This window comes from Lampetra planeri, chromosome 42, assembly GCF_965212315.1.
Source record: "Lampetra planeri chromosome 42, kcLamPlan1.2.h2, whole genome shotgun sequence".
NCBI classification, from domain to species: domain Eukaryota; kingdom Metazoa; phylum Chordata; class Hyperoartia; order Petromyzontiformes; family Petromyzontidae; genus Lampetra; species Lampetra planeri.
Genome location: NC_136148.1, coordinates 6,877,832 through 6,903,028, shown reverse-complemented (window position 1 = coordinate 6,903,028; position 25,197 = coordinate 6,877,832). Strand labels below are relative to the sequence as shown.

General features: G+C 53.0%; 1 protein-coding gene across 1 annotated transcript in view; it reads left to right on the top strand.

Annotated features, from left to right (window-relative positions):
* The window catches only part of LOC144732237 (neural-cadherin-like), a 146,445-nt gene that overhangs the window by 65,647 nt on the left and 55,601 nt on the right, over positions 1-25,197 (top strand). Inside the window, exon 3 of the mRNA XM_078613636.1 lies at positions 8,973-9,213. Within this exon, the coding sequence (XP_078469762.1) occupies positions 8,973-9,213 (241 nt within the window). The remainder of the gene's footprint in view (positions 1-8,972; positions 9,214-25,197) is intronic.

Below are 25,197 nucleotides of genomic sequence, written 5' to 3'. Positions count from 1 at the left end.
AACGTGCATTTACAAAGAGGCAAAAAAAGACAAAGATTCCCCTATAGCCTTTAGTTAACTGTTAGGGCAAGTGCAATTGGCGACTTCCAAGTAAGGTTGGCACGGCACACTAAGGGTGGGCGGCCAACGTCATTCTTAGCCGCCTTTGTCTCCCCAGTGCTGATGTTTAAGCCGCACCAGGCCATCATATTCAGGCTGAGGAGACCATCGTGAAGTTCGGCGGGACCGTTGCAAATATTCATCGCTGTTATTGGTCGGTAGCGTCGATATCAATTCCTTCAAGGTGTAGTACCGTTGAGGACGCGTGGACACCCGAGTAGAGGCACACGTATTTATTTCACAACAGTCACTGGGGACATACAGTACTGGAGGGGGTATCGTCCCCCTCACCCGGATAGCTGGGAACACACGGCTAGCTACCCCTAGCCTGCCTCCTAATCCTCCAAATACTGGGCTGGGGGAGGCTGTCTGGCCCGACACTGGTCAGTCGGGCTACGGTACCCGTAGTCCCAGAGTCCTGGCTCTGGTTCACGGGACCACGCCGCTGGCTCGGTCCTGCGCGGCCCTGACAAGGGCGGCGTCCCAGGGGAGTCCAGGGCTCTAGCTAGGCAGTCTTCGGTCTTCAAGAGTTTACTTAAAACATTCTGCCCTGAGCTCTCCGGCTCATCCCCTTATATCCCGAACCCCCCCGCTGGGGTCAGCCCCCCCCCCCCCCCGGCTGCCCTGTGCGGACGTCGTTGCGAGCACCCTCCCGTGTGCTCACGAAGCCCCGCCCACTGTGCTAGTTTCCCGTTTGATCCCATACATACAGCTCCTCCGTAACACCCCTACAAAGGTAAACGGGGAGATGTTCGCTTTTTATCGGCTTTGGTGTCACACTCCACGTGTACACATACGGGAGCGGTGGCGCAGTGGTTATGGAACTGCGCCCTGAGCCCTGGCCAACTGAGTTCGATTCCCGGCCACGGCTGACACCAGCGACGAATGATACCGGAGGCGCTCCTGGGTCTCCTTCACCAACCAAAGGCAAAGATCCCCCGTATAGCCTTAACAGACTGTTGGGGCAAGTGCTGTTAGCGAACACATATTTAGGCGCAACGGTACACGAGGTGGTGGGTGGCCAGCACCACACCCGGCCGCCTTTGTTTCCCCAGTGACGATGTTTACACACCGCACCAGGTACTCATTTGAGGCTGAGTCGACCTAGGGGAGGTTCAGATAGTCGTCACCGGTGTTGGCCGTGAACGAGAATCGAACCCGGGCCCGCCGAGTTCTTAGCGCAGCGCGCGAACCGCTACGCCACCGCAACCACTCCAACCCACGGCGACAAACCCGCGTTGACCGGCGTGGTGAAGTATGGTCAAACAATCCTACAATGCCGTACATGGAAGTGGAGCGAGGGACTTAATCCAGCAGCGCGTCGACAAAGGGGCTGTAAATAGTCACAGTTCATTCTTAATGAGACGATTATTGTTGCCAGCGTTCGTCTCGTTTCGTCTGGGCATTCACAGAAAGAGGGTCGAGGTTTTTCTCTGTGAATGATCCCCCCCCCCCCCTGCAGCTGCCCCGTGCGAGAGCCGCTGGGGGTGATCAAGCGGCACGGACCCCGCGTCCATGTGCCTGACCCAACAATTTAGCCGATAACATTCACGGCTAGGAAGCGCGTGTGCGTGTGTGTGTCTGTGTGTGTGTCTGTGTGTGTGTCTGTGTGTGTGTCTGTGTGCGTGTCTGTGTGTGTCTATGTGCGTGTGTCTGTGTGTGTGTCTGTGTGTGTCTATGTGCGTGTGTCTGTGTGTGTGTCTGTGTGTCTGTGTGTGTGCGTGTGTCTGTGCGTGTGTCTGTGCGTGCGTCTGTCTGTCTGTGTGTGTGTCTGTGCGTGTGTCCGTGTCTGTGTGTGTCTGTGCGTGCGTGTGTCTGTGTGTGTACGTGTGTCTGTGCGTGTGTCTGTGCATGCGTGTGTGTGTGCGTGCGTGTGTCTGTGCGTGTGTGTGTGTGCGTGTGTCTGTGCGTGCTTGTGTCTCTGTGTGTGTGTCTGTGCGTGCGTGTCTACTTCGCGGGGGAGCGGTAGTTTAGTGGTTAGCGCTACGCTGCGCTACGAACTCGGTAACCCGAGTTCGATTTCTGCTCACGGCCAACGCCGGTGACGATTATTCGAATCGGTCCTGAGCCTCCCCTAGGTCGATTCAGTCTCAAATGAGTACCTGGTGCAGTGTGTAAACATCGCCACTGGGGAGACAAAGGCGGCCGGGCGTGGTGTTGGTCACACACCCCCTCGTGTGCCGTGCCAGCCTTCATAGGTGCTCGCTAACAGCACTTGCTCCAGCAGTCTGTTAAGGCTACACGGGGGACCTTTGTCTTGTGTCTACTTCGCAGGGAGCGGTGATTATCTAAACAGGTCCTGGGCCTCCCTTAGGTCGACTCAGACTCAAATTAGTACCTCTTGCAATATGTAAATATCGCCACTAGAGAGACAAAGGCGACCGGCAGTTGTACCCAACACGTCACCCCCATCGTGTGCTGTGCCGGCCTTCATAGGTGCCACTGTTTGGTTATTTCGGTAAAGTCACGTAAAAGAAAATAAATTAAATAATAGAGTACAACGTTTCGACTGCAACACAAGCAACCGTCATCAGGTAAAACTACATTTGAGAGAGAGACAAAACACAAGACACGTGTCTCTCTCTCAAATGTAGTTGTACCTGATGACGGTTGCTTGTGTTGCAATCGAAACGTCGTACTCTCTTATTTAATTTATTTTCTTTCTACGTGACGTTACCGAAAGAACCAAAAAAGTAATTCCTGCAGTCACAAAAGCTTCAAATCAAGTTTCATAGGTGCCGGTTTGTTTGACCGTCCACCTGAAAGCCACTCGTCATGGAACGCAGATGAAAGGCGTGGTCACGTTGACTCTAGATTTGAAGCTTTCGGTTTTTTCGGTAAAGTCACGTAGGTAAAAATTTTAAATTTAAATTAATCAAAGTAAAATAAAAATAAAATAAAAAATAAAAATCACGACGTTTCGGAGGCAACACAAGCTTCCGTCTTCAGGTGGAACCGTCACAGCACGATAGCTGTATCAAGTAAGAGAAATTCCAAGAAAACAGTCCTTGTATATATGTAATGCGGGCGAAAGCGACCTTCCGGATGTGACGTCACGAGGAGGCGGAGCCAGGTGACGTGGGTGAAAGGTTGGGGTCCTTAAGCGGGTAAACCGGAAAGAGAAGGCAGTCGGGTTGTGAATGGAAAAGGGTGAGGCCACGAGGGCGAACGAGAGGAGGGGGGCACCGCCGGCGAGCGGGAGCCGACCCCAGAGTACAGCCAGGAAGGCTGTGTGTTAGAGGCAGCGGTGTGGCTGCAGAGAGTCGCAGGAGCGACGAAGAGAGAGAAGAGTACAGCCAGGAAGGCTGTGTGTTAGAGGCAGCGGTGTGGTTGCAGAGAGTCGCAGGAGCGACGAAGAGAGAGAGACAGCACGAGTCTGTCAGAGCGCTGCGGAGTAAGCAAGAGCGAGAAGAGCAGCAGCGATTACAGCCAAGGGGGCTGAGAGTGAGTAACAGCAGCGGAGCTGCTGTGGGGCTGCAAGAGCGACAAAGAACAGCAGCGGGGCTGCTGATGGTGACTGGAGTGACATCGGAACCAGCACTGAGAGAATAAGAGAGACAGCCGTGTGGGAATGCAGTACGGACCAAATAAAGGACACTGAGCCAGAGATCGTGGTCAAGTCTTTTATTACACTGGTGTCAGAAGTGAAACGGCTTGTCAAGACGGCTCGGAAGAAAGAATATTCCTGTGCCATCATCTGCTACATCATCCGACTTACGATTGAGACAGATGGCGCAGCTGGAGACCTGGAAAATCGTGCTGGCGAAACCGTGTGAGCTCACCACGCCGACGACGGCAATGGGGAGAGCCGATGGTGGTCTGCAGGCCGACGCCTTGCCTGCGCTGCCAGCGCCATCTGCCACGCGGCACGAAGACGCCATCTTGGGCGTGGCAGGGGAGAAACGGCGGGAAGCCGCCATCTTGTCTTCACCGCGGCGGGGAGACGCCGCCATCTTCAACATCGCGGCGGAGAGGCAGCCTTGCGCTGCCATCTGGAGGTGCCGCGGGGAGAGCAGCCTGCTGTGAGCTGCTGTTTTGCGAGGGGGAGCTGCGAGGAGAGGACGACGACGCTACAGCTGCTGGGGCGGGAGCTCTCCCGTCCTGGCTCGGGTGCGTGACAACGGAGCAGTCAAGTCGCCGAACGAGTTCTGCGAGACGACTCAAGTTGCCGCCCTGCCGTCCTCTTCTTGCTGCAGCCCCGGGCGGGTCGTAACGATACGCACCCGGCCTTTACACACACCTCTCCCATCTTTCGAGGGCCGGGTGGGGGCGATTTTGTTTTCTCTCATGACTCGATTGTGCGGAGCGCGGTTCGGACTGTGGGTATGTGTGTGTAATAACGATGAACGCGCTATCTGCTTGTTGCTCGGTGTCAATTAAAGTGTGTACGTGTGTTGAGAATGGACGGAGAGTATGCTGTGCTTGCTGAGTGTTAAATTGTGTGTGTGCGCTGCGGTGTGGAGTTGTTATATTGATGGCGAAGTTAATTATTAACTCGGGAGCGTCGGGTATCTTGCGCTGTATCATCTCGTGGGTTACCTTGTGCGATGGGCTTAATTGAAAAATATATATATTTTTTTTTGGTGTATTGTGCTGCGAGGTGCTATGTGCGATGTGGTTGTTGCAAGAGAGAGAATATTTGTGTTGTTGCTGCAATGTTACGACTGGATTAATGGTGTGTTGGTTACCTGCAGATCGGCTTGCTATTGTGCTTAAATGTGCGCGTGTGATCGCGATATGCTGACTGTATGTGCTGTTACACCGTTCTGTACGGTTATGGGGTGCGATGCATTGATTGACTATTGGGGTTGGGATGTTATTAATTGTGCGTACCTGTTTGGAAATTGGTAACAAATTCGAGGGGGACCCTATTATTTGGTCGTATGGATGTTATGTACACGCGATTTTGTGTATATTACGGGTAAAGGACGGAAATTTGTTTGGGGACAGCCGGAAGAGGCGGCCTTTCGGAGTCTGCGTGATCTATTGGCTACGGCTCCGACATTGGATTATCCCGATTTTGATCGCCCTTTCATTCTTGATACGGACGCGAGTGACACAGGTAATGGGGCGGTATTATCACAGTCTAAAGGGGGCGTAGAGCGCGTCGTGGCGTATGGTAGCCGAGTCTTGTCGCCTGCGGAAACACGCTACTGTGTCACTCGTAGAGAACTTTTGGCGGTTGGGTTTTCCTACGGCAATTTCGACCGTACCTTTACGGTCGTTCTTTTATTGTGCGTACGGATCATGCGGCCTTGCAATATGCACTTAAAATGGACCAGCCATCGGGACAGTGGGCACGTTGGTTGGACACGCTACAGGCATTTTCCTTCCAAATTCAACATCGGAAGGGAGCGCGCCATGCGAACGCTGACGCACTTTCCAGATTACCAGGGCGCGCCCCTTGTAAATGTGCGTCGGGGACGCATAGGTGTTCGCCGATTCTAAACCCCCCTCAGCCGCTTACGTTGGCCGTCGAGAAGTCGGATACTCCGATGGAACCGGGACCGACTGACGGGGTTTTGAATCTGCCGCGGTCTGTCTGGATTCGGGAACAAATGATGGATGAGTTGTGGTTGTCCATGCGGAAGCGGTCTATGAGGGACAATGGGAGTCCGAGTACGGCTGTGGGGCCGCGAACCGCTCTCCGAGATGGTCTGCTTATGTGGCGAGAAGGGTTCCAGGAAAGCTGGCGTGTGGTGCTACCAACGTCCTCGCGATTCGAGTTGATGAGAACTCTCCATTGTGACACACTATTGCATTTAGGGGTGCAGAAGACTTTGTTGACGTTGCAACGTCATTATTTTTGGCAAGGCTGGTGTGTGTCCATCGCTGATGGGATAGTAAGGGAGGAGCATGACCGAGTGCTGCTCATCCCCGAAATGGCACTAGCTGAGAGTATGGTAAATGGATGTTGCCGTGGTTTGACGACCACGGTGAGGGTTACGGCGAATTAAACGTTACCGCTGGGGAGCGTGGCTCTCTCCACGCGAGGGTGTGCGATTAGGGGTTGTTGGGTTGTTGAGAGTGACTGTGGGTACATGCTGTGTACGTCTGAGGTCTGTGCTGGTCCTCAAGGGAGGACTGCTGCTGGATAAGAGCAGAAATTTTGTTGTTGTTGTTGTTTTCACGTGTAAATAATATTGTTGTTAAAATGTAAATACTGGGGTGTCCATCGCGGTTATTTGGGTAATTATTGGGGTTTTCTTAAGCGGCCCGGAATTAAATCATCTCCACTACCCTGGGGCCGGGTGGCTGTCGTGTACGACATGCGGATGTGCGTTGTTGTGCTTTGTGCTGTTGTTGTTCTTGTTGTTATATTACATGCTTAGTGTCCTTTAAGGGGGAAGGTCGGTTCACCGCATTACGCTTTGGTATTGTTCAGCCGAGGTCGGCTGGGTTTTTTCTATGGGGGAGGGTGGTGTAATGCGGGCGAAAGCGACCTTCCGGATGTGACGTCACGAGGAGGCGGAGCCAGGTGACGTGGGTGAAAGGTTGGGGTCCTTAAGCGGGTAAACCGGAAAGAGAAGGCAGTCGGGTTGTGAATGGAAAAGGGTGAGGCCACGAGGGCGAACGAGAGGAGGGGGGCACCGCCGGCGAGCGGGAGCCGACCCCAGAGTACAGCCAGGAAGGCTGTGTGTTAGAGGCAGCGGTGTGGCTGCAGAGAGTCGCAGGAGCGACGAAGAGAGAGAAGAGTACAGCCAGGAAGGCTGTGTGTTAGAGGCAGCGGTGTGGCTGCAGAGAGTCGCAGGAGCGACGAAGAGAGAGAGACAGCACGAGTCTGTCAGAGCGCTGCGGAGTAAGCAAGAGCGAGAAGAGCAGCAGCGATTACAGCCAAGGGGGCTGAGAGTGAGTAACAGCAGCGGAGCTGCTGTGGGGCTGCAAGAGCGACAAAGAACAGCAGCGGGGCTGCTGATGGTGACTGGAGTGACATCGGAACCAGCACTGAGAGAATAAGAGAGACAGCCGTGTGGGAATGCAGTACGGACCAAATAAAGGACACTGAGCCAGAGATCGTGGTCAAGTCTTTTATTACATATATACTGGTTGAGGGTGGGAGGAGCCAAGGTAGGCCCTGGATTGACTGTTTAAGAAGAGTCAGTGGGGGGCCTTGGGCAGGAGGCGTCACGTCTAGAAGGGACCAATACCATCCAGTGGTCGACACTAAAGACGAAGTTGAGCAGCCGAAGTCGGGGAACGGCGCACTAGAGAGCAACGTCCATCGCGGAGATGGAGCGATGTGCACGTGCGAGGGTGGATGGCGGGGGCTTGGGGAAGGTATCTTCATTTCGGCAGTGGATACATCATGGTTGGTTGATGTCGATTACCAGGAAATCCGCGACGTTTGTCGCGATCTTGTTCCTCTTTGCTCGCGCGTTCGCTGCGCGGCGCAGAGAGATGCCGTGGGGTGACAGCGCCCGTCTGAGCGTCATATAAATGCAAATCGTGATCCGGACTGTAATTCATTTCCTATGGGAACCTGAGCCGTGTGCCCGTATGCCACCATCACCGCACTGCCGCCACCACCACCACCACCAGCCAAATACTCTAAACGCCTGGTGTTGATTCAAAATGTGGAGGGGAAAACCTGAGCACCCTGAGAAAAATCCAGGCGACGACGTGGAGAGAGAGATAACATGCAAACTCCGAATATACAGCAGGTGTAGGGGTCGGGATCGAACCCACGACCTCCTGCATACCAGGCGAGGTAGTTAACATATCCTAGCCACCGTGGTGATGATGAGAGAGAGAGACACGCAAACTCCAAATATACAGCAGGTGTCAGGGTCGGGATCGAACCCACATCCTCCCGCATACCAGGCGAGGTAGTCAACGCTAAGGGTCACAGGATGTGGTACACCCACGGGCTTGCCCCCACGTGTGTTGTTGGAAGTGTGTTCATCACCGGCTGTGTGTCTGTGTGTACGGCCTGCAAACGGCCACTCTGCGGTTCCGTGTCAATAACGCAATGATCCGAAGAGGAAACATATACGGTACCAGTTTAACACGTAGGCTTTCGCGACCAATATTGTTCATAATCAACGATTTTTGGGTTTAGATCGCGTTATTTATAAATGTGTCGTAACCCTCCACCACCCGACACGGCCAATCAGTAAAAAAGTGTCACGTTGACAAAAGACAAATAGTTCACTGCTTTAGCCCACCGGTGTGTTGAAGTGTATACGGTACCATTGGCGACGTTTCGGACAATGACCCTTCCTCATCGCAGAAATGCTACTGAGAAGGGTAATTGCCCAGTATGCAGTATAATCATCAGTATTGGCCATGGTCGATCCACTGCTGGATGAAAGTTTGATTTCATAGCTACATTTCCTGAAAACTGCTTTTTGTGTTTAATTTATTGTCCTTATCCCGCACCTCCGATCAGCACGGTTGGCTACGTAGGTATGTATGTTATTGAACTTCTTTCGCGCCGTACGTAGTCAACCGCGCTAATTGGAGGTGCAAGGGAAGGACAACAAACTAAACACACACACAAAAACAGTTCTAAAGAAATTAGTTTGTCAATCTAGATTTAAAAGTGCAGAGCTCCAGTGGCTCCCTACTATCGGGAGAGCGTTCCAGACGGCCGCAGAAGCACTCGATGCAGTGGCCGTCTTTGTTCGACGGCGAGCCAAAAGTACGGTGCGAAAGAAGCCAGTGTTATGTACACACACAGTTGTTTGCTGTTCGGGTCGCGCTACTGGGGAGTGTGTTGACCAATGTGTACAACAACAACCACAACGTCTCGCTACGGGGTTGCCGTTCTCTCTCTCTGCCTCAGCCCCAGGCGAGCCACGGCAACGCTCAAACTCAGCGCCGAGGTTTCAGAAGATGCCCGCCCTGGATCTCCCGTCGCGCGGATTCCACAGGGCAGGTTCCTCCTAGCCAGGTTCGAGCTCGTGCCTGAGCCCCAAGGACACGGCCACCACCACCACCAGCAGCAGCAGCTACACCCGTGGCTCACTCAGCTCCCTGCCGACCAGACGGGCACTCACCCGGCACAGGCCCTGGCCGTGGATGGGGCCACGGGGCAGGTCGTGACGGCGAGGACTTTGGATCGGGAGACGGAACCGCAGGTGACCTGCACGGTGCGGGTTCGAGATTCGAACGGTGAGACGGATTTTTCATTGTGGGGCGGGCATAGGCGCAGCACTGCAATTTCTCGCGCACGCCACTGGTGGCAGAAGGGCTCCCGCTATTTTGGCCTACTCTTTCACGCCGGACAGACGTCTCGGGAGGAATGAGAATACCCACACTCTAGGCCACCACACGCGACTTGCCCGTTTGACTGTGAGTTTTATTACCATAAATTAGCAATTCGAATGTAGTCTACCCCCATGTCACGTCGTTAATGCCATGCCAGAGGCAACAGCGGCAGCAGCAGCAGCAGCATCATTAACATAATCACAATCACTTGCAGTTGTAGCATCAATATCAATATCACCGTCAGCATCATCAACATCATCGTTATGTCTCATTTAAAACTCCCACTGAGACTGAAGTTTATTTTTCAGGAGAGGTGTTGTCGAGACCACCACCTGCTTACGCGTTCGTTTTGCGCGGGGGTTTCTCTTTTCTTTTCTTCACTATTAGCAGCAGCCTCGGATTATGTCGAACAGAGGCGGGCATTGAACCGTGAGAAATTGGCGCAGGGGCCGGCCGAGCGAGTGGCCTTCAAAAGAGCGATCGATTAGAGAGAGAGAGAGAGAACGAGCGAGTGAGCGAGCGCCTCTTTGCTCGGGTGCGCTTATTTGAAACGTCGCCCAACAGACGCGCCCGAGACACCGCGGGGTTATGAAATAAACGCAGAGGCCAACATCGCGCCACTCATACTTTTCCAACTTTGAAACTCTCCGTGCAACTTGCGCCTTGGCTTGTGGCTGTGTACGAGCCTTTTAAGATTCTGTTTGTTCGCGGCAATCTTGTAATGGGGTCCCACTGATATAATACGCATGCAGCTGATGATATGAAACACATTTTTTTTATATATATATAAATCTCGTGTACTACGCGTGTTTGTATTCTTGTTACAAACAAACGTTCATAAAGACAAAGATCCCCCGTATAGCCTTTAACAGGCTGTTGGGACAAGTGCTGTTAGCGAGCACCTATGAACACGAGGAAGGTAGTGGCCAGCACCACGCCCGGCCGCCTTTGTCTCCCATGTTTCTACATCGCCCCAGGAACTCATTTAAGGCCGAGTCGACCTAGGGCAGGCCCAGGACCGGTTCAGATAATCGCCACTGTTGTTGGTCGTGAGTGGGAATCGTACTCGGATCGGCGTGGTTCGTAGCACAAAGCGCTGAACACTACACTACCGCTCCCCACATTCACATAGACATTAACACACAAAGACAAAGATCCCGCGTATAGCCTTCACAGACTGTTGGGACAAGTGCCATTAGCGAGCATCTCTGAAGACCGGCACGGTACACGAGGGAGTGGGCGGTCAGCAGCACCACGCCGGGCCGCCTTTGTCTCCCCATTGGCGATGTTTACACATGCCACCGGGTACTCAATTTTGAGGATGAGTCAGTCCCACGCACACATGCCTGTACACACACACGCTCCAACACACACACACACACTCCAACACATACATACACACACACGCACACACACCTGTACACACACGCACACACACCTGTACACACACACGCTCCAGCACACACACACACACACTGCTGGTGGCTTGAATGCTCCCCCGCGTGTCCCAGGGGTTCTCTGCCCCTCCTGAGTCCCCCCCCCCACTCCTTCCGTGCCCCCACGCAGCCATGCGGAATGAAACGAGAGCGACAGACGAGACCGGGTCGCTGAGCGGAGAGCAGGGATGTGGGAATGTGATCGTTAAATGTCAAGACACACACACGCCCACACGTGTATGTGTGTGTGTCCAACACGCCAATAGAGAGCATGTATACATACACGTGTATGTGTGTGAAGTACCGATGAAGACGCTGGACACCCAGGTTGAGGCACACGTATATTTATTTTAGCTTGTCGGTACAGGACAACACTAGAGGGGGTAGCGGCCCCCTCACCCGGCTAACTGGGGATACCCCCTAGCTAACCTCACCTATCCCCAAGTCCTCCTCTAACGGGCTAGGGGAGGCTAACTGGCCCGACACTGGTGAGTCGGGCTACGGTCTCCGGAGTCCCAGGGTCTAACCCTGGTTCACGGAACCACGCCTCTGGCTCGATCCTCTGCAGCCCTGACAAGGGCGGCGTCGAGGGGAGTCCAGGGCTCTAGCTAGAGGATCTTCACTCTTCCTCCTTCGTTCCCAGACTGAGCCCCGAGCTCTCTCTGTCCTCCCCCTTTATACTCCTCACCAGGATCCCAACCCCCCAGGCTGCCTGACGCGGACGTCGTTGCGGGCACCCCCGTGTACTCCCGTAACTCCGCCCACTGTGTTTGTTACCCATTGGATCGTATGCACTTACAGCCCTCCCGTAACAGCCCTACATCACCCCCCCCATTACAGCTCGCAGCCGTCCCGGCTGCAACAATTCCAAATAAAGGAACATTTACCCCTCGACCCCGTGTGTGCCTCATTTTTTTCAACAAAATGCAAATTGAAGAACAACAACAAGAACAACAACCATACCCCCGAAAGGAATGTTCGACGCACCCCCCCCCCGCATAAATACGAAATCCGTAAAAGCACGTATATACAACTAGCCAGGAACTCCCCCCAGCACACACAGCACACCCACGACACACAACGCACCCACAACACACACACCGCGCCCACACAACACAACACACACAGTGTGCAAGGAGCACACCACCGACGCAGCATACAGTGACCATGACACGTGAAGGAAAATAAATAAAAAAAGTTTTTTTTTTTTTTTCTTTTTCTTCCTGCTGTATATTATAAGAGTCTGCGCATTTTAGCGCGCGTCCTTGCCGCAGGCCCGTCACACGGGGCAACCCCGGACGGCGGACCATCCGGTGGCGGCTGTCCCATTCGAGGTGAGGTCGCGATTGAAGTCGCGCGACTGTCGGCATCACCTGTGTGGGTTCCAGGGCGTGAGCCCGTCATTCCCGGTGCACCTGTGGGTGGGACAGCCGGCAACACATCAGGCGAGAGCAGCGACGGACCCCCCGAGTCGGTCGACCCCCCACATGCTTGGCCTCGCGTGCGTGGCGTGGGCCCCCGCACCGCAACAAACGGCTTCAGCCTAGAGGGGTGTACAAACCACCGGCGCCTCCCCCATTGGATTCGAACGCACTGAGGCCTCAAAACCTCAACAACCTCGACGGGGCCCCGCCACGGGCGTACGAGTTTAGAGGAGGTCGCGAGTGGTACCTGGGGACAGTGCAGCCATGCCCTGTCCCCCGGCTTCCACTGCAGCACGTGCGCGCGAGCCAGTCTGAGGCGCTCGTTCGCCTTCTGACGCCTGTCAGAATTTAGCCTCGCCGCATCCCGCGCCTCAGTCAGTTTGTCAAGGTTAAATTTAACGTGATCGTCCAATTTAGATTTGGCCAGCGGCACGGGGATCTGCAGCTGTGCCCGAACAGGTGGGTCGGGTTCGCGGCCATACATAAGAAAGAAAGGTGAAAACCCCGTCGCAGCATGGGGAGCCAATCTGTATGCCGCTAGAACCCCTTGAATTTGTAAGTCCCAATCAGCCTGTGAGTCCGAAACTTGCTGCGACAACATAGACGTGATGGTGCGATGCAGACGCTCGACCATCCCGTCCGTTTGCGGGTGATAGGGAGAGGTTCGAATTTTTTTCGTTCCTAGGAGATCACAGACTTGTTTTAGGAGTTTCCCCGAAAAATTTCTACCCTGGTCGGTCAACAACCGCTCCGGGGCACCTTTGTCCATGACATAACCTTGGACAAAGGCGTCGACGATGGCTGCTGCCGACTGATTCGCCAGGGGCCAGGCCATAGGCCAGCGCGTAAAATATTCGACCCCAGTAAGCAAATATTTATTTCCCCTGGAGGTGGCGGGGAATGGCCCCAGAATGTCCAGTGCGACCAGTTCATTTATTCTGGAGACCTGGATGGATTGCAAGGGCGGGTTCGACTCCCGTGCCGGTGGTTTGCGCTGCGCACACTGAGGGCATGCCGCCAACAGATCAGCGACATCCCTTGTCATACCCGGCCAAAAAAAATTCAGCTGGAGCAAGGCGAGTGTTTTCTGGGTACCTAGGTGGAGGAGGCGCTCATGAGCAGCCCACACCACCTTACCCCGTAGGCCAGAAGGGACCACCAGCCGGTGACGCTGGGATTTCCCGTCCCAATGCATAAGCAAGCCCGCATGGGTTTCCCATGCGTCGGCATGACCCGTCACACGCCCCCTCTCCCCGGCGCGACGACGCAACGCGAGGAGGGAGGCATCCTCCAACTGGAGGCGCCCCCATTCATCAACGGGCAATCCAAGCAGGGAATCTCTCCCCTGTTCGGCGATATCAATGGGGACTACCGTTTCATCGTCGGCGGCCGCCGCCAGGACCGGAACCATCATGTCCCCTACTGGCTTGCAACGCCCCGACCCCAGGAGGCATGCGCATTCGGAGGCGGTTGGCATCCGCGACAGAGCGTCAGCGTTGGTGTGGCGAACGCCCTTACGATAAGTGGTTTCAAAACTGAAATCCTGGAGGACCTCCAACCATCGGGACAATTGTCCCGATGGCTGTTGAACCTTCAGGGCGTACTGCAGTGCCGCATGATCTGTGCGGACGGTGAAATGCCGACCGTACAGATATGGGCGATACTGTTGGATGAAATAGACGATTGCCAACAGTTCCCTACGGGTGACACAATATCTTTGCTCCGTTGGAGACAACACCCGACTGCCGTACGCGACCACCCGTTCCACGCCGTCAACCACCTGGGAAAGCACGCCTCCAATACCTGTGTTGCTCGCGTCGGTGTCGAGCAAAAACGGCCTCGAAAAATCTGGGTAAATCAAGGGAGGAGCCTTCACCAGCGCGTCCCGAAGGGAGCAGAAAGCGGCTTCCTCATCCTGACCCCAGTGGAACCGGACCCCTTTTGATGTTAACGCGTGTAGGGGTTTTGCAATCGTTGCAAAATTAGCGACGAAGCGTCGGTAATATGATGCGAAGCCAATAAAACTCCTGACCTCTCCCACCGTGGTGGGAGTCGGCCAGGAGCTGACACACTGCGTTTTGGCGGGATCGGTAGCAATACCCGAGCGCCCTACGATGTGCCCCAGATAACGCACCGACTCGCGTAACAAATGGCATTTCTGGGGCTTAAATTTCAAATTAGCAGCCCGCATCTTTAGGAAAACCGCCCGCAACCTCTGGAGATGTTCGTCAAAAGTTTTACCAAAGACAATAACGTCATCCAAATAAATCAGGCACGACTCCCATTGCAATCCAGCCAAAACCAATTCCATCAATCGCTGGAAAGTTGCCGGCGCTGAGTGTAAGCCCATCGGCAACCGGTTGAATTGGAACAGGCCGTGCGGTGTACGGAAAGCAGTTTTAGGCTTAGAATCATCGTCCAGAGGAAGCTGCCAGAATCCCGAAAGTAAATCTAGTGTGGAGAAGAATCGCGCTCCCGCCAAGGCGTCCAGCGATTCGTCCATCCGTGGGAGCGGGTATGCGTCGGCAACCGAAATTTTATTAAGGCGCCGAAAATCCACGCAAAACCGCAACGAGCCGTCCTGTTTTTTAACCAGGACGATCGGCGCTCCCCAAGGGCTGGTGGAGGGAGAAATGATGTCGGCGGCTAACATGTCATCAACAGCCGATTTGACATGGTCCTTTTCGGCGGGACTTAACCGAAACGGATTTTGGCGAATTGGCGGGCTGTCACCCGTGTCAATATGGTGACGCAGCAGGTGAGTGCAACCCAAATCATATTTATCTCGACTGAAAACGTCGGAAAATTCCCTCAGTAGCGTTCTAAGCTGTTGGCGCTCTGAATTTGTCAGGTCCGTCGATCCCGCACAAAGCGCGTCGATCCACCCTTCATCGCTGTCCGAATGTGGGAGCATCCGGGAAGCAGTGCCAACGTGGTTCGCGACAGGTTCCTCGCAGGGCACTGGCGTCGCGTGAGCGAGCACCGTCCCTTGAGGAACCACCACCGTCTGCGATCCCACATTGAGGACCGCGATGAAAGGGTCCCCGTCCCCTCTTACGACGGTCTGGGCCGGAATCAAATGAGGCCCATTAACCCCGGCCCTAGACGGTCCCAGCAAAACACCCTGATCCCCTATGCCCTTAGCGAAGGGCTTACGAAGTTTCAGAGGCACTAGCATTTGAGCTCCCGGCGGCACACGAACAGTTTGAACGACGAACGCCGGTACCGTCGCGAACGTCGACCGAGCCGCCGCAGGGGATGGCAGGAACGCCATGCGCCGCCCCGATGGAAGCTCAATGCATCCTTGGTCGATCAAAATACGAATGGGCATTTTACCTAAGAAATCCGTCCCCAGCAGGCACGGAACCGCCAGCGAGGAGGAAACGAAAATCGGCCCCGACAATTTGATGTCCCCAATAGAAATTTGCGCTCGAATCTGTCCCATGATGCCGAGAGAGCCCCCGTTAGCGGCATAGAATGGGACGTTAACCGGCAGTAAAGGCCGGCTTTGTACGGGCAGAATATTGTAAATTAATTCCGAAATGATTGTCGCCGATGCCCCCGTATCGACCAAGATGCGTACTTCTACCCCGTCAATGTGTCCGACCACGGCCGACGACCCTGACGACGCGGCTACCACGCGATGGGCCAACACGGACCACTGTTTGGGCTCGATTTGAGTCCCCGCAGTGATCCGCGTTGGCCCCTCGCAACGCGACATCGGCCCCCCGTTTGTTGTGGTGCGAGAGCGTGCAACGGGTAGGTGCTTTGGCCAAACATGTGTGGTGCCGCGACTCGCCGGGTCATGTTGCTGGAGCTTGGGAGGAGGAGGCCCGGCGTCCCGTCGAGGCGTCGTCCCGCGCTGTCGAGGAGAGCGGCACCCCGAGGCGACGTGGCCCCGGACGCCGCAGTTGAAACACCGCGGGAGCCCCGGTGGAGACGACGGGCGGTTGAAACGGCTTGACCCGTCCCGGGCCGACCGTACTTCTTGCGCCTGTTGCCGTCGATGGTCGACGGCGAAGAGCTCCTCCGTCGGAAGGGTGGCTGCAGCCACCGCACGCCCTGCCGATGCCCTGCTGGCTTTCCGCCGCAGGGACAGAAGGTTGGCGTGAAGGAGGCGCGCCGCCTGAAGAGAGGTCATCTCGGCGTCCTCCTGTGCGACGACAGCGATGTCCAGGTCGTCTGCCAGGAGGAGTATTTTCTCCGTGACCATCGCGTCCACGCCATCGTCGTCCATACGGGGAAAAGCCGTCTTAGCCAGCGCTAGGAGGCTCGTCCTGTATGCCAGGGGCGACTCCTTCTCACCCCGCTTGCGCTCGTAGAACTGCTCTCTGCATTCCGCTGAAGGTCCATAGACCCCGGCCAGCAGTTGTAGTGCCTTCGGCAGAGTAGACCGCTTCTCTTTCGGCGCCGATGTGAGGGCGGCGAGCGCGTCTGCGTCGAGGAGCGCCGGCAGCGCGCAGAGGGCTTCATCGTCGGACCACCTTGCCATTTCTTGGTGGGCGATGAAGCGTCGCTGGAAGCCGCCCCAGTCGCCCTCTGCACCAACAAATTCTTTCAGCGGAGGCAGCCGTTGTTGCAGCGCAGCGTTCGCCTTGGAAGTCTGTAGGCTGCTATCCCCGGGACTCGGCTGTGCGTCGGCGCGAATGGCAGATGGAATCGCCTGTCGCGGATGTGATGACGCTCCCTCCGCTGGAGATGACGCAGCTGTCCCAGCGAGAGCGGTGTCGGACCCAAGGTTGAGCCCGGCCACGCCCTCCGCAGCTGCCGTGACGTTGGCGGGAAATTCAAAGTTGGAGTCTTCAGAAATGGCGGGAAGGCGCTCAGGTCGACGACTCCCCTCGCCCCGTGGTGGACCACCAGCCCCCAGCCGCGTGATGTTTTCCAGCGTGGCGGCAGCGGCGTACAGTAGCTCCGCCAGTCTCTCGTGAGCCAGCCGTAGCGCGTCTGGCTGCGGCCCCTCTTCATGCCGATGTCCCGGTAGGAACGCGTCGGCCCCCGGCTGCGCCATGTCTTGGTGAGCCGCCTCGGGCTCAACGACTTCAGCAGTGTCCTCCTCCGGTACTCTGGCTCGAGCTGTCTGACGTGTTTCCATGTCCGTAGTACTTCTGACACCAGATGAAGTACCGATGAAGACGCTGGACACCCAGGTTGAGGCACACGTATATTTATTTTAGCTTGTCGGTACAGGACAACACTAGAGGGGGTAGCGGCCCCCTCACCCGGCTAACTGGGGATACCCCCTAGCTAACCTCACCTATCCCCAAGTCCTCCTCTAACGGGCTAGGGGAGGCTAACTGGCCCGACACTGGTGAGTCGGGCTACGGTCTCCGGAGTCCCAGGGTCTAACCCTGGTTCACGGAACCACGCCTCTGGCTCGATCCTCTGCAGCCCTGACAAGGGCGGCGTCGAGGGGAGTCCAGGGCTCTAGCTAGAGGATCTTCACTCTTCCTCCTTCGTTCCCAGACTGAGCCCCGAGCTCTCTCTGTCCTCCCCCTTTATACTCCTCACCAGGATCCCAACCCCCCAGGCTGCCTGACGCGGACGTCGTTGCGGGCACCCCCCGTGTACTCCCGTAACTCCGCCCACTGTGTTTGTTACCCATTGGATCGTATGCACTTACAGCCCTCCCGTAACAGCCCTACATGTGTATGCATCCACCCACTACAATACAAGACATCCATACACACCACACATGTATACATGCACGTGTATGTGTGTATGCATCCACCCACTACAATACAAGACATACATACACACCACACATGTATACATACACGTGTATGTGTATATGCATCCACCCACTACAATACAAGACATACATACCACACATGTATACATACACGTGTATGTGTGTATGCATCCACCCACTACAATACAAGACATACATACATACCACACATGTATACATACGCCAAACAGACATGCTCAGGCTGTTAAAACAGGTTAAATTGCGTCACCGGTAACCGCTTACAGAAAGAAAAAAAACACGGTTATAACGGTTACCGGTTTGTCGCACGAATCGAAATGTATCTATTGACTCACGGTAGCGTTGTTTAACTTTTCAACCGCAAAAATTTAAGGAAAACGTGCCACGCGGTGACTTACGCCGCCGTGCCGTTTGTACGTTCGCCCACGCCGCTCATTTCGTGCATTCACGACTCAGATTCCACCGGATATTGATGCCGGCTTGCCGACTCATCGGTTCGCGGATAATGAAACACGATTTCAAATCGCGGATTCCACAATCCCCCCTCCACCGTTACGCGCAGCCACAGTCAAGGGGGTGTTCATTTCCTTCCAGGCTGAGTGACAGCGCGGATAAAACTTCTTTTTCTATCCTCTCTCTCTCCCTGCCTCTCTCTCTCCTTCTCATCCAAGCCGAATGCAATAACGGCAAGCGGGAGAAAACTCCACACAAGAAGACAAAGCGATGCAATAAATGAATCGAAGGCCCCTTCTCTGGAAGCTCTTCGCACACGGGACACACAAAGGCTCGCCGATGCGATGGGTATTAGGCGGAGAGCTCATTACGATGGGATTAGAGAGCTCTTCTCGAGAAGGGATGTTAGCTGCCGCTGCTGCTGCTCCAGGTTCTCATTGCAGAGTCACTCACTCAAAAGCCGGGGCTGACTGGCCTGCCTCTCTAAACTAAATTGTTACATTTTTTTTTATTCTACCAGGTAAGACCCACACTGAGCTATATATAACTATTTCTTTTTTTAGAAGTGACCTGAAATTTACAGCAACCAAATGCTATAAAACGCGTGTTGGTTATAAATGTGGAGGGAAAAACCGGAGGACCCGAAAAAAAAAATTCACGGGACCACGGGGAGAGCGACACATTGCAAACTCCAAATCTACGGGATCGAACCCACGACCTCCTGCATACCAGGCAAGGTAGTTAACATCTCTCCTAGCCACCGCGTCTGCCTGCAACGCCTGCCGCAATAACGAACCACAATCTCGTCACCTCCCTGCACCCGCCTCCACGCGAGACGAAAGAAGGGGAAGGGGGCAGAGTAAATAGACGAGAGGCGCAACAACTCCGCCAAGACGATGTGGAATTCAGGGTTGAGCGGTGGCGCAGTGGTTAGCGCACTGCACGCGCGTTACACGAACCTCGCGATTTGAGTTCTGTCGATGGTTCCCCTGGCACGGCTACCGAGGAAAGGGAGTGGTCTTCAATCTCCAACCCCTTGGCACCCTGTAAATGAGTGTCTTATGGGTATGAACGAGAGAAAATGCATGGAATTGTTGATGTGTATTGAACCCCTTATAAATCTTGACATTCCGGGAGAGCTTTAGCTTCTAGAACTAAAATCAGCGGCGGGTGATCTCTGATACGGCTCTAGGTCGACTCAGCCTTAAACGAGTGTCGGTCTTGTTGTGTTTAGACATCGGCGCTCGGGGGCAACCGAGGCGTGTTCATGGCCACACCGCCACCTGCTTGTGTGCCTATCCGACCTTAATAGGTGCTCGCCAACATTACAGCCTGTGTGGCTATAGGGGGATATCTTTCTTAGTCCGTGTATACGCCTCTGAAATTAACAATGCACTGTCTAGACCAGGTGTGGTGTATACATGAGCCTTGAGTGGTATTAAATCCCTAGATTGACACCCGTGACTTAATGTGCCTCTCTGATCCTCGGCTATTAACGCTGAATCACAATAACCCTGAAGGTGTCTCTGTGAAACTCACCTCGAAACTGAGACCCCCCCCCCCCCCATAGGAATCCCAAACGTACATTGATCTATGCGAGTCTTGGATAACAATAATGTACCCTCCGAATCATGAATTTGCCTTTGCCTATCTGAGCCTTGCGTATTCATCGTGAACTTTACAAATCCTACAAAGGCTTTAATCTGGTTATCTGAGAGCATAATACAAACATTAGTGGGTGTTAGCTACATATATAACAGTTATCATAATTGCGTCTAGTCTGATATAACGCATAGTTGCTTTGGAACCATAGACGAGCTCGCAAAGTAGCAGCCAGGCTGAGCCGGCGCTACCAACAATTGCCCAAGCTCTGCAGTTCTCTATAAATTAAGATGTTTTCAACCAATTAATGAGCGTTTATTCGGAATGATTTCCCATCCTGGTTCACAAACTCAACGAGCACGTGGGCTTGGGCAGGACACGTGGTGGCTACAAGAGGGGACGATGGGCAATGGACGAGACTGACATTGGAATGTCAGCTAGGGCAGAGAATGTCTCCCCGCGATCGTAGGGTGCCAAGGTGGCGTTACGTTAACTACCTCGCCTGGTATACAGAAGGTCGTGGGTTTCATCTCGACCCTGACGCCTGTATACTTGGATTTTGCATGTTCCTCCTGTGGTCGCGGGGATTTTTCTCCGGGTCATCCGGGTTTTCCCTCCACATTTAGAATCGTCATCACGCGTTTCGAGTATTTTGCTCCTCTAAATGTCCACAGTATATACCACTTCATTGGGCTATCATTTGTGGCCATGTCGCTTCTGAAAAAGACGCTATATAACTCGCTGGGCCTTACCTGGTAAAATGAAATAAATAAAAATAGGTTAAGATTATAACACTGAAACCTAAAAATCCTGAATGTGTCTTAGTCTGGCTCAACGCGTGTTTGCCGTGTACAGACTCAGCCACGGGCGTCCTCACGGAACCCTCAGATATCCCGACGTGGCCGGAAGGAAGTGGTATATATATATATTTATAGTTTTATGCACTTCTATGAACCCATTGAAGTTTGATTGAATTTGACTTGATAAATGCCACCGAAACATGATGTAATTCGACGTGAAAAGTCGCGCCGCAACGCAATAAGCTCGGACGTGAACTACATGATGAGATGTGACGTGAAGAATATGAACCTGGCGTGACTAAAACTGACCTGGAAATATCAACGGGGATATGATGGGGATGATGATGATTATTATGAAGGTTGCCCTAACACTTACCGGGCATCGCTCTATTGCTGCGAATGTGTGCGCGCGTGCGTGCGTGCGGCTTGGTGAATATCGTTAACTTAAATTAGCAATCCACTCCTTTCCTTTGTACGGCTAATGATGTTGATGGATAGCAACAGCTGTGATCTTACATTGTGGTGCCGTGGTGGTGAGATGTTATCTAGCTCGCTTGGTATGGAGGAGGAAGTTCGTGGGTTCGATCCCAACCTTGTATATTTGGAGTTTGCATGTTCTCCCCGTGGTCGCGTGGATTTTTCTCCGGGAATTTTCTTAGGATATTTGGCTGCTATATATTTTCACGTGATAAGCCACTTCATTATTGTTATTATTACACGCCTTTACTGGTAGGAACCTCCTGGTTCCACCAGCCCACAGGGGATTATAGTGTCCATCCGTCGTGCAGGGAGGGGCTGGGTGGGGAGGAAGGGGAGAGTGGGGTGGGGAGTGTGGGGTGGGGCTGGGCGGGGAGGGGAGGGTGGGGAGGGGCTGGGCGGGGAGGGTGGAGAGGGGCTGGGTGGGGAGGGTGGGGCTGGGTGGTAGTGGGAGGGGTGGGGCTGGGTGGGGAGGGGCTGGTCACCCCGTGGTGCCCTTATAAAACTCAACGTTTAACCTACTCACGCCGGCTTGTGCCCGCCCTCACAGTCGGCCATATTTGTGGAATACACCACGCCGCCGTTGACCCTGGTCATTGACCGAGCAACCCAACGTTCCTACCAGCTCCCTCCGCAGGAATGTTTTATTTAACTCACTCTGTTGTCGTTGTTGTATCCTCAAATCTTGTAACTCAATTTAACCCACTTCCCAATTTGGTATCGCTGCAAACTTGGTATACTTATGTCATACTGATGACAATACTATATTCTATCATGAAAAATAACAAAATATTTATTTTTAAACAGAATTTTGTATATGTTATGTTTCGGCTTGGGTCTAATTGTCCACGGTCAACTGACGTTGGCTGTAATTGCCCACGGTCCCTTACGTTATGGAAAGTTTCGGGGCAACTTCCTAGAGTCGTGGAGTTCTTCCATTACCAGCACATTTCATAACAGCGTGTTTTTAAAACGTTTTTAAAATATATATTTTTTTGGCTAGGTTGCTTCTGAAAAAGAGCTATGTAGCTCAGTGGGCCTTACCTGGTAAAATAAAAACATTGTTTAGAGTTTAGTGTTTATATGTGGTTAATGCGCCATATCATTGCGTCAGTGAGTAGTGGAGTATAAGCTCCGACGATGCCTCCTTCTTCGTACAGCAATACCCCGGTTTACGTCGGGGATGCGTTCCTGAAATCTGCAACGAATATCGAATCGACGTAAATCGAAGCGATGTACAGGGTAGGTGGTGGAGGCGAAGGCTGAGAGGCGAGGGATAATGAGATATGACGGATGACGATGCTGTCAGCGACTTCAGTGTGGGTTGAGGCGACGCAAATCAGGTAGCGGTGTTCATCAAGTGACGAGGTCTTTGCGAAACGACGTAAACGGGAGAGACGTAAGTCGGGGTATGACTATATTTGTGAATCGGGCACAGAGTCATTGCTATATCTGACCACGGTTTCTGTTCCTTTGCAGTGAACGCAGTCGCCGCACACTGCCGGAGAGTTTTTGTTTAATTTTTTTACAATCTAGATTTGAAGTTTTCGTGACTGCAGAGATCCATACTCTTTGGTTCTTTCAGTAAAGTCACGTAGGTAGAAAATAAAATACATTAAATCACGACGTTTCGGGCGCAACACAAGCGTCCGTCATCAGGTGGGACAACCACAGCAAGAAACAATTGCTGAAGTGGGCATCAAGTGTCCTCATCCATGAGAAAACCATTACCACCCCCTCTCCCCCATCACCCCATTGTTGTTCGGATCCTGGTGCTAATGAAGTGTAGCCGATGAATGAATCAGAATATTTATTCCGGAAGAATCCGAAGAGCTTTCAAGCTCGTTTTTACAGTTGTCCAGTAGAGACGGCTCCGAACGTTACAACAACAAACAGTACAACACACATCTCATAACGCCATCTCGGAAGCTAAGCAGGATTTTTGAGGCTTGGATAGTGCTCGGATGGGCTATCACCATCCGCGCCATGCACGCAACAGCGCTATGCACGGCACACTCCACCGTTGTACTGTACCATGCTCCAACGGCTATGCTCCCCGCCATTCACCAACCCTCATTGTTCTGGACATCTGAACCTCATGGCGGGACCCCGGGGTCCCGAATAAACGGAAGTCAAAATCGTAATTAATATTTAATTTTTCGATTTAAAGCTTTCGTGACTGCAGATATTCATATTCTTGGTTCTTTCGGTGAAGTCACGTAGAATAATAAAATAATAGAAATACAACATTAAACGTCATATGTTTCTTATTTTATTATTTCCCTTCTACGTGACTTTACCGAAAGAACCAAAAATATTAATAATTAATTTATTCATTTTTGGCGACTCCGTCCCACCGTGCACATCAACGCCGCGACCCGCCAGAAATCAGTCCTCTCGTTCTTCACCGAGCACCCGTCGTTGCCAAAATTTCCGTAGTCACAAACAAAACGTTGAAACTTTGATTAGCGCATCGTGCAGAGCACGTCGAGAGGGACAGATCGCCGTGTCGTTCGCCTTCAACAGACATAAAATGACGTCGCAACGCAGTTCATGCGGGAGCCGGGGGCTGATGGAATCCCGGGGTCCCGCCATAAGGTTCATCTGTGAACAAAAGCTTCATAACTCATCGGATTTCTCCAGGATGAATAACGATTCGTATGATTCTGTCCTCTCGTGATCTCCGTTCGCACGTCTGAGCCAGTGGTGGAAATTCCACGATGCTGTGACGGGGACCCTGCTTATTAATCATGCGGGTGGAGTTATACAACCATCAAAGCACATGCAGCACTCCATTGGAACCTCCTTGCCAGTAGCAAAATATGATCATTGTTTTTTTACCCTTTTATCTGGCAACAAAACTGACACGTTTTTTTTACAAGGAGTCATGTTTGCATTGACCACAATACCTGCGGTCGGAATGCAAACAAAAACACAACTCTGATAATGATATGCACTTGTCCTTGAAATTGATTGGTCCACACCCGAGACAGCTTTTCTTAGAGCCTAGTCTCACATGGTGTTGGACCAGATGACGCCAAAAGGCGCACAACTCAAAGACAATGATAGTCAATGCAAACATGACTCCTTGTAAAAAAAGGTGTCAGTTTTGTTGCCAGATAAAAGGGTAAAAAAACAATTATCGTGTGCAGCACTCTTTCTCTGGCGATGTGCAGGGTTCCGTGGCGTTGTTCAACAACGAGTGTGCCAGCGTTCCGGAGTCACGGTCTACATTCGCCAAATATGAAAACACGACTGAGCAATTACTTAATTGGGTAAACATCGCTCCCCCTCCGACTGGCACCCAATACCCGTCTGTGATGCACGGCGCTCTCGTAATAGCCCTGCACAGCAACACCAATAATTACTGTGGTGAAAATGCTAAATGTGGATGTAACGTTGGTTCGATTGTATCGAGTCTTAAAAGTTAGCAAGCTTGGACGAAGGGATGATGGGGGCTGGCAATGACCGAGTGGCAGCCGAGGGAGGGAATGCTGCCGAGAAAGTCGCCCACCGCTGAGATGGAGCAATATTATATTAATTATATCATTATAATCGCAGCGGCTTTGACGAGCCATTGGACAAAGACGGTCACCGCATCGCGCGCTGTCAGATGCACTGCTGCGGCCGTCTGGAACACTCTTCCTTCTGTAATTCGGAAGCCACAGGAGCTATGCACTCTTAAATAATCTAGTTTGAAAACTAATTTCTTTCGAACTGCTTTTTGTGTTTCGTTTGTTGTACTTCCCCCATACCACCGATTAGCACGGTTGGCTACGTACGGTGCGAAAGAACTTCAACATACATACATAAAATCGGATCGTGTGCAGGCGGCACTGGGGTAGATTATTGAATCATTGAATCGCGGGGTCGCGATAGATGACGACAGCTTGGCAATGCCTTCATCTAGCAGTGGTTTGATCACGGATAATGATGACGACGACGACGATGTCGATGATGAGGGTGACACGCGCTCGTGCAGTAGC